The 9,586-nt window shown below is 40.9% G+C and overlaps 2 protein-coding genes across 5 annotated transcripts in view; both read left to right on the top strand.

Annotated features, from left to right (window-relative positions):
- Positions 1 to 7,950, top strand: part of LOC132198041 (uncharacterized) — a 53,965-nt gene extending 46,015 nt beyond the window's left edge. The window contains exons 23-40 of one of the 4 annotated variants that reach the window (XM_059621766.1): positions 197 to 317; positions 379 to 807; positions 1,035 to 1,168; positions 1,280 to 1,646; positions 1,767 to 1,973; positions 2,088 to 2,502; positions 2,621 to 2,921; positions 3,009 to 3,246; positions 3,307 to 3,519; positions 3,579 to 3,734; positions 3,791 to 3,917; positions 4,123 to 4,191; positions 4,552 to 4,742; positions 4,866 to 5,191; positions 5,387 to 5,849; positions 6,158 to 6,568; positions 6,685 to 6,831; positions 7,107 to 7,950. In XM_059621766.1, coding sequence (XP_059477749.1) covers positions 197 to 317; positions 379 to 807; positions 1,035 to 1,168; positions 1,280 to 1,646; positions 1,767 to 1,973; positions 2,088 to 2,502; positions 2,621 to 2,921; positions 3,009 to 3,246; positions 3,307 to 3,519; positions 3,579 to 3,734; positions 3,791 to 3,917; positions 4,123 to 4,191; positions 4,552 to 4,742; positions 4,866 to 5,191; positions 5,387 to 5,849; positions 6,158 to 6,568; positions 6,685 to 6,831; positions 7,107 to 7,138 — 4,347 coding nt within the window. In that variant the 3' untranslated portion in view covers positions 7,139 to 7,950. The remainder of the gene's footprint in view (positions 1 to 196; positions 318 to 378; positions 808 to 1,034; positions 1,169 to 1,279; positions 1,647 to 1,766; positions 1,974 to 2,087; positions 2,503 to 2,620; positions 2,922 to 3,008; positions 3,247 to 3,306; positions 3,520 to 3,578; positions 3,735 to 3,790; positions 3,918 to 4,122; positions 4,192 to 4,551; positions 4,743 to 4,865; positions 5,192 to 5,386; positions 5,850 to 6,157; positions 6,569 to 6,684; positions 6,832 to 7,106) is intronic. The other 3 variants (XM_059621767.1, XM_059621768.1, XM_059621769.1) reach the window with 3 other exon arrangements.
- Positions 7,951 to 8,195: 245 nt separating this feature from the next.
- On the top strand, positions 8,196 to 9,586 carry LOC132197058 (ER membrane protein complex subunit 8/9 homolog). Its single transcript, XM_059620099.1, has 5 exons — positions 8,196 to 8,506; positions 8,575 to 8,651; positions 8,708 to 8,777; positions 8,834 to 8,937; positions 9,042 to 9,586. Exons 1-5 carry the CDS (start codon positions 8,306 to 8,308, stop codon positions 9,235 to 9,237), a joined length of 648 nt encoding a protein of 215 aa, XP_059476082.1. The 5' UTR covers positions 8,196 to 8,305; the 3' UTR covers positions 9,238 to 9,586.

Below are 9,586 nucleotides of genomic sequence, written 5' to 3' on the forward strand. Positions count from 1 at the left end.
TTTCAATTTAATTATTATTGTTTTATTTAATTTTAATGACTAGTTTAATATATAATACCGACATATATATGTATTTATGTGCACAATTTTAGAATTCATATCACTGAGCTGATCATGTTTTAAGATTATTAATATAAAATGCGATAATATGTACATTGCATTTGAATTATTTGGTCATTCAAAATTTTAACTTCAGATTGACCCTTGCACCAACAACCCATGCGCTAATGACGGCTCATGTGTGGCTCTGAAACAAGGCAGGTTCAGGTGCGAGTGCCCTCCAGGATGGGAAGGCCAACGTTGTCAAAACAATATAGGTACTAATTTCTATTTTCCAATAAAAAAATCATACATGTAACAATTTTTTACTCCTACTAGATGACTGTGCTGAACGCCCTTGTCTTTTGGGCGCCAAGTGTACCGACCTGATCAACGACTTCAGCTGCGACTGCCCGCCTGGCTTCAGCGGCAAGCGTTGTCAGGAAAAGGTCGACCTCTGCGGCGACAGCCCCTGCCAGAACGGCATCTGTGTGGACAGGTTGTTCTCACACCAGTGCGTGTGCCACCCTGGCTGGACCGGCGCCTCTTGTGAGGTCAACATCGACGAGTGTGCCAACAACCCATGTAAAAATGGAGGCCATTGCGAAGATGGAATCAATGACTACACCTGTACTTGCGAACCTGGTTTCACTGGAAGAAAGTGCCAGCATGAGGTTGACCACTGCAAGGTGGCGCCTTGCCAGAATGGAGGATCGTGCGAGAACAACCGCGACAGCTTCACTTGCAGATGCAGACCTGGTTTTGCCGGCAAGTTCATTTAATTTACATATTAACGTTTGCTATTTTTTTTAATTTTTTATTAAAATTTAAAAATAAAAAGTTATTTTTTGGCACTTAATTTTAATTATATATATCCTGTATATATCATGGTTTTTATTTTAAAACTCAACTGCGTGCAATTTTCTACAATAAAAAATTGTGCCCGAAAATCATATTAATTAATATTTAATGTTAATTTCATTTATTTTTAACAGGAATTAACTGTGAGCTTGAGATTGATGAATGTCTCAGCGACCCTTGCAATCCTGAAGGAACTGACGTTTGCGTTGATGGGGACAACAAATTCACTTGCAAGTGCAGAGAGGGGTACAGTGGCGCATTCTGCCAGGTATATTTAATTAAAAAAAATTAATTTTGCTCTTCTTTCATTTTTATATAAATAATTTTTTTTCTAATTTTTTTTTGGAATTTAATTAATTAAATTTGTAAATTTCTTTAGATCAATGATGATGACTGCTCAAGCCAGCCTTGTCTGAACGGCGGAAAGTGCAGGGATGACGTTGGCAAATTTGAGTGCACTTGTCCTCCTGGCTGGACTGGCCAGAGGTGCGAGAAGGACGTCGGCTTCTGCTCGCAAAGGCCTTGCCAGAACGACGCCGAGTGCATTGACCTCTTCCAGGACTACTTCTGCGTCTGCCCCTCTGGTACTGACGGAAAGCACTGCGAAACCGCTCCTGAGCGCTGCATTGGAAACCCTTGCATGCACGGAGGAAAGTGCCAGGACTTTGGCTCTGGACTCAACTGCACTTGCCCCACAGACTTTACCGGAGTTGGCTGCCAGTATGAGTTTGACGCTTGCGCCGCAGGTATTTGCAATTTTTATTCAGAGATTTACTATCTAATTTATAGAGAAATTTGTATTATTTATATCAACAATAAAATTATTTTATTTTATGAAATATTGATAAATTATATTATTTTTTAAGGTGTTTGTGAGAATGGAGCAACTTGCACAGACAATGGTCCTGGTTATGAGTGCGCTTGTGCTCCGGGATTCACTGGAAAGCACTGCGAACAAGACATTCAGGACTGCCAGGAGAACTCATGCCCACCTTCGGCCACCTGCATCGACCTTCCTGGAAGGTTCTACTGCCAATGTCCATTCAACCTCACTGGAGATGACTGCAGAAAGAGTAAGACCTTACTTTTGTTTTTAATTTAGGTTCCAAAAACTGATTAATTTTTATTTTTTTTTTATTTTTTCTTTGATCTTTCTACTTATTAATTTTTAATAACCTTTTTATTAGCTGTACAAGTGGACTATGACATGTACTTCCCCGAGCCTGAGAGGAGCAGCGCCACTTTGGTGGTGCCCTTCAGGACAGGTCCATCTCAGAGCATGACCGTGGCCATGTGGGTCAAGTACGCCCAGCGCGACGAGAGCGGCGTCTTCTTCACCATGTATGGCGTGACCTCTCCGCACGTGCCCTCAAACAGGAGGGTCATGCTCCAGGCGCACAGCAACGGCGTCCAAGTGTCTTTGTTCAAGGAGCTGCCGGACGTGTTCCTCAGCTTCAGGGAATACGCGACGGTCAATGACGGACAGTGGCATCACATCGCTGTCGTTTGGGATGGCTCGGTTGGCACTTTGACCCTGATCACCGAAGGTCTCATCGCCAGCAAGGTTGAAAATTATGGCGCTGGAAGACAGCTCAGCGAATAGTAAGTGGAGAAAATTTTCCTGATTCAGTTTTTACATAAAAAATCCCATTATGCCAAAATTTTGACCTTAAATTTTTATATTTGATGGTGCTAAAATTTATTTTTTTAAATTTTTCAGTGCTTGGGTGTCCCTTGGAAAGCCAAGAGGCGATGCTAAATCCTACTCTGACACCGGTTTCCACGGCCACCTGACCCGCGTACAGGTCTGGGGACGCGCCCTTGACGTGACCTCTGAACTGCAGAAACAGGTCCGAGATTGCCGCCTTGAGCCTGTTCTGCACCGTGGTCTTGTTCTCACTTGGTCTGGTTTCGAGGACACTGAGGGAGGCGTCGAACGTATTGTTCCATCCAAGTGCGGAGAACGCGTCTGCCCACCTGGCTACTCAGGTCCTCGCTGTGAACAACTCCAGCAGGACAAGGTAAAAATCATGTTATTTTATTATCCCGACTCGTTTGACTTTATATTTTATTATGGAAATATATAAAATGTTTATTTTGTATCTCAGGTTGCTCCTAAGATTGACTACTGCCCTGGGGATGTTTGGGTTGTTGCTCGAAATGGATCTGCCACAGTTTCGTGGGACGAGCCTGCCTTCTCTGACAACGTCGGCGTCGTCCGTGTCTCTGAGCAGAGTGGACACCGTCCAGGTCTCACTCTCATGTGGGGAACCTATAACATCGCCTACGCCGCCTATGACGCTGCAGGAAACGCCGCCACTTGCTCATTCAAGGTCTACGTCCTTTGTGAGTTAAAATATTTGAATTCTCAAAATGGAAAAAAAATATTTTCTTTTAAAATTTCAGCTGAATTTTGTCCCGAGTTGGCTGATCCGGTTGGAGGTACCCAGGCTTGCCGTGATTGGGGCTCAGGAGGTCAGTTCAAGGTGTGCGAAATTTCTTGCAACTCTGGAAGCAGATTCTCCGAGCCGGTGCCCAAATTCTACACTTGCGGTGCTGAAGGTTTCTGGAGACCAACGCCCAAGCCCGGACACCAGCTCGTCTACCCCGCCTGTTCTCGTAAGTTAATTCTTGATTAATTTTGTTGCCAAAATTTAATAATTTTGGAAATTATTTAGCTGCAAGACCTGCCCAGAGAGTATTCAAGGTTGGAATGCAGTTCCCCAGCTCGGTCTTGTGTAACGAGGCCGGACAGGGAGTGCTCAGACAGAAGGTCAAGAATGCCATCAACACTTTGAATAGGAAGTGGAACTTGTGCTCTTTCAATGTTGAAGGTAACAATTTTAAATTGATTTTTTAATACAGGATTTTATTCAAATTAATTAAATAGGAACTCGAGAGTGCAAGGACCTGAACATCAACGTCAAGTGTGACCACAGAGTGAGGCAAACAAGACAGGCGCCCAACAATGAGCACGGAGGAACTTACGTCCTTGAGTTGAGCCTTCCAGTTGAAAGGTAGGGAGAGAGAAAATTCAAATTGTATAAAAATTCAACTCTGTGATGCCCATAGTAGTCTTTAGTATTTTTTGCACTATTTTATTTAAATATCAAAAATTTGATCTTTTCAATCTTTTGTAAATTATATGATTATGTACTGTGTTACATAAAACATGTAAAACTGTGAATCATTTGGGAAATCTCTGTCACTTCATCATTACAGGAAAACGCGTCAAGTGAGACAGGCAGCCAGTGATACATATCACATTGATATTTCATTCCCAGCCGCAAAGTAAGATAATCGTACTGTCTCAAGTGTTTCAATGTCGATTGCGGCTTTTCATTGCGCTTCTTACGTTTAATATTTGCTCTTCTTAAAACTGCCAAAAAATCTATGTGCTTTTAGAAACTTAGCAAAATAATTTTCACGTTAAAATGTGATAATAATTCCTCAGCTCTGCAGACCAACCGATTGCCAACTGCACTTCTTATATTTTCATGCACCATATTGATGCAGCCACATTAACACTTCTTGCAAAATTTAGCAAACGCCTAATTTAATTGTGCTTTTAGTGAGCTTGTCAATTATTCAAGCTTTGCATAAATTTTTAATAATCTCCACCTTTTCTAAAAAATTTAATAATTTCTCCAGCGATCCTGTTGTCAACATTGACAACCAGGAGAGAGCTACCATCGCTCGTCTTCTGCAAAAGCTTATTCTGGAGGATGATCAGTTTGACGTGAGGGAAATTCTGCCCAACACCCTGCCTGACCCTGCTTCACTTAACTTGGAATCTGACTATGCCTGCCCTGTTGGACAAGTTGTAGTCGCCCCTGATTGTGGTAAGTTTCTAAATTTTAAAATTAATATGCTCTTTTCAAAATTGAATATGTTATCTAAAATATTGAATAAAAATTCAAGTTCTAAGAACTTTTAATTTATTGCTATAATTCCTAAATTTTTAGTCCCTTGCGCCGTCGGCTCGTACTATGACCGCGAAACCAAGGAGTGCATACCTTGCCCGACCGGCTCCTACCAGAGCGAGTCTGGCCAGTTGCAGTGCATCCAGTGCCCTACAATCGCCGGACGCCCCGGTGTAACCTCAGGGCCAGGCGCCAGGTCAGCAGCCGACTGCAAGGAACGCTGCCCTGCTGGCAAGTTCTATGACCCTGAAGCCGGACTGTGCCGCTCTTGCGGTCACGGATTCTACCAACCTGAGGAGGGCAGCTTTGCTTGCCAACTCTGCGGACTTGGAAAGACCACCCGAAGCGCAGAAGCTGTTTCAGAATCGGTAATTATTTTACTATTATTTCAATTTTTACATTTTCACTAGTTTCTAATATAACTTATTTATAATCATAATTCTTTTCCCAAAAATTGGAGACCATTATTAAGTTATGATTTTATTAGACAAACCCTGAAGTATTCTTAATTTTTTAAAATTATAACTCGTCACTGTACTTAATTTAAATAAATTTTTTTAAAGGAATGTCGCGATGAATGCTCGTCTGGCCTGCAACTGGGACCTGAAGGTCGCTGCGAGCCCTGCCCGCGAGGCACCTACAGGTCTCAGGGCAGACACGCCGCCTGCCTGCCTTGTCCTCCAGGCCGCACAACCCCCAAGGTTGGCGCCGCCGCCGTCGAAGAGTGCTCCCTGCCCGTCTGTCTGCCAGGCACCTACCTGAACGGCACCCTGAACACATGCGTTGACTGCAAGAAGGGCACCTTCCAACCAGACTCTCAGCAGACCTCTTGCGTCGCCTGCCCGCCAAACACCAGCACCCAGGGCACCGGGTCGACCAAGGAAGAGGAGTGCGTCAACCCTTGCGAGATGAGCGGCGCCAACATGAACTGCGACGCCAACGCATACTGCCTGCTCAACCCTGAGACCAGCGAGTTCAAGTGCGAGTGCAAGCCTGGCTTCAACGGAACTGGAACTGTTTGTACTGGTGAGTAAAATTTAATATGTTAAATTATTTATTTAATCTATAAAAAAAACTTTGCATTCATGAGTTAAAAATTTTTAAACTAGATCTTAAATTCAGTTAAAAAATTTTTTGGCCCACAAGTGAAATAAACAACAAAATAACCCAATTAAACATTATTTATTTGTAGATGCCTTAGCTGCTTACAAAAAGCTTTAATTTTCCTCCTAAAAGATATTTTTAAGTAATTGTGATTTTTTTAGTAATTTAAAACTTATTGCAACAGATTAAATAATTTTCATTAATTTAATTGTGATTTTCTTTTTGTTTAGACCTTTGTGCCGGTTATTGCGAGAATGAGGGTGTCTGCGTGAGAGACGCCAGAGGCCAGCCCTCGTGCAGGTGCATCGGCAGCTTTACCGGCCGCCACTGCGCCACCAAATCCGACTTCGCCTACATTGCTGGTGGAATCGCCGGCACGGTCATCTTCATCATCATCATTGTGCTGCTTGTCTGGATGATCTGCGTGCGCTCGACGCACCGCAAAGAGCCTAAGAAAATGATGGTGCCTCCGATGGCTGGTGCTGACCCTGCAGGGTCGCAGGTCAACTTCTACTATGGCGCTCCCGCGCCCTATGCCGAGTCGATCGCGCCCTCACACCACTCGACCTACGCTCACTACTATGATGACGAGGAAGATGGTTGGGAGATGCCCAACTTTTACAACGAGACCTACATGAAAGGTTCGTTTGATAGAAAATTTTAATTATCTAATCCAAGCACTGATTTTTAAGGGATTCTTTTAAGTAGAATTTTTTTTTAAATATTATCAATCTGATTTTTTATTTTTATTTAACAGAGAGCCTCCATGCTAGCGGAAAGGGAGGAATGACGGGAGTTAGCAACATGAACAGTCTGGCAAGGTCTAATGCCAGTCTGTACGGCACCAAGGATGATCTGTATGACCGTCTGAAACGCCATGCCTACCCTACCAAGAAAGGTAAAAGTGCGTATACAAAATTTTAATTGAGAATCAGGAGAATGGATAAATCAAATTTCATTAATTGCTGATCAGAATGAAAGTCAATTTCCAAAATGGATAAAAAAAAATTTAAAAAAAAAAAAATATACTCATTGAAATCCCTTTTAAAAATTAAATTATTATCCCTTAAAAAAACTTGAAATTATCAAGTCAATTTTGATGAAGCAATTATTATACATTTTAATATTCATGATAGAGTCAGTGAAAATAAAAATAAAATGAAATATTTTGTGTTTCAGACAAGAGCGACAGTGACTCCGAGGGCCAGTGAAGAAACCGAACTGAAAAATGCTCAAACCGAGCTACACCTTGAGCGTGGCTCACATCACACTTTCTCCTTGAAACCGATGCCGGAAATCCATATTTTATCAATTAACTAATTGTCATCAATAAGTTCAATCGCCAAAATTTACTATTCAGAATAAGTGGGTAATCAGCTAGACACGGGCTAGGGTGGACGGTCGGGATTTTTGATCATCCTGTAGACGTTAGAGTACCACATTACAGCCATGTGATAGTCAACTCGCCCGCACACCCTAACCGAAAGCCTTGGTTTCATGGAGACACATACCCTGGCATATGTGTGTGTTTATTTATATATGCATTAATGCTGAATCAATTCAGGAGCTAAGATTCGGACTAATTAGTCCGAGTTTTATCAATTGACAAGAAGTGCCTTCATTTAGTTATGACATATAGATTGTAGGGGAACGAGACGAGTAATTTATAAATCTGGCACTCAAAAGAGATTTTATAAATAACAATAAAATAATAACCAGCAGCCTGATGTGCTCTATCTGGAAGGCGCCAGAATATTATTTTCGTATGTAGGTTTATAACAACGAAATATACATGCTGTCAGACAATATTTAAATCGAAAAAATCAATCAACAAGATAACGTTTGTAGTATCGTAATAAGCAACCAAAATCTGATTAATTGTAACTGTGGGTGAGTGAACGATCAAAGTGAATGTACATGAATTTTTTTATAAAAATGAACTGCGTGATTGTGCATGCTGCCGAGAATGACATTTTGTGTGCAAAACAATTTTTACTGCATCAATAAAGGACAACCTCAAATATAATAAAAAACGTGTTTTTTTTTTTTAAATTTCAGTCAATCTATATTTTTAAAATTTTGGCAGACAAAAGAAATTATAAAATAATTAATACATATTTTTCTGATATTTTTCATAAGAAGAGAGATAACAGATAATTTTATGCGATTTGAAGTACTTCTCAAGTATTTTGCTTCGCGTGCTTTTGGCGCCGTCAATTCAATACCCCAGGATGCGATCGCAGCGCCATCGCAGTGACGTTTCAATCCAGAGACAAGAATCTTGGCCAGCTGAGGACTTCCGGACGTAAATAAATGTCAATCAGCGTTAATGAAGCTGTAATTTAGCCTTCTAAACCGAGAATTTTCGCCTTTTCACAATGACTGAGGTCAAGTTCAGTCCCTTGGCGTACTGCAAAGTGATTTTGCACGCCGTAAAATATCCGCACGCGTCCGTGAACGGAGTTCTTTTGGCCCCGGAGAACGCGAAACGTGACGGCACATTGATCATCGAGGACGCAGTGCCGCTTTTCCACATGGCCCTGACACTCGCCCCCATGGCAGAGGTCGCCCTTCAACAGGTCTGATGAGATTTTAAAAGTCCTCAAGTGGATTGAAATTATTTTGGAACAATTTAAATCATTTGCAGATCGACAACTACGCGAGCAAAAACAAGTTGGTCGTCGCCGGGTATTACGAAGCCAGTGAATTTCTCAACGATCATTGGTAAAATAATTTATAAAATTATCCCATGATAAGTTTAACAAACCAATTCATTTTAGTGATTCGAGGAAGGCCAACAGAATATCATATAAAATTCAAGAGAATTTTCCAGGGGCATGTTTTGTTGCTGTAAGTTAACTTTAGTTGGTTTTTAATAAATCATAATAAATCTTTAATTTTTATAGCTCCACAACGAGATGCTGTCTCTTGACCAGAGCGAGGTGCCTTTGTATGCAACAACCAAGACGGACGACTCTGGCTGTTGGATATTCCCCGGGAAGAAAGTCAAGTAATAAAATTATTTAAATCACTTCTTAATAAATATGATAAATCATTCAAAGTAAATTAAAATTTTCTTATCACAATAATTACCAAATAAAATTATTTTTCCAGACTGGAAAAGGAATCGATCACTTTGCACGCAGCTAGTATTTTGATAAACCTGCAGACTTACGATGAGCTGGTTGATTTCGACAACCACCTAGACTGTCCGAGCAAAGACTGGACGAATTCAGATCTGGAGCTGACCATCAAAGAAGCCCTAAGTCATCCCGAGGAAGAAGACGACGACGAAGAAAGTGACGAATAAACTAAAGTTTTGTATTCTCTTGGTGCATCGCTTTTTAATTTGTACAAAGTTTTCTTCTCAAGGGTCTCAAAAAATCCCAAAGTATTGATAGTCCTATCTTTACTACATAACTTCAGTGCCATTTCATAAGGCAAAGAATTGTACTTGTTTTCATTATTTATAATTTCCTTGGTTTCATTTGGTAAATTTTATAATAGCCACTTCATTGTTACTTCCTAAGAATTCCACCACTGAATATTCCGAAATTGTCTTTGATTGTCCATTAAATCTTGTTCTTGTTATAAAAAAAAAACTTGTCAGGAATATGAATAATAAATATTGGCCTTCCTGATGTATCTGATTTAAATTT

Source organism: Neocloeon triangulifer, unplaced genomic scaffold, assembly GCF_031216515.1.
Source record: "Neocloeon triangulifer isolate White Clay Creek 2 clone unplaced genomic scaffold, ASM3121651v1 ptg000012l, whole genome shotgun sequence".
NCBI lineage: Eukaryota > Metazoa > Arthropoda > Insecta > Ephemeroptera > Baetidae > Neocloeon > Neocloeon triangulifer.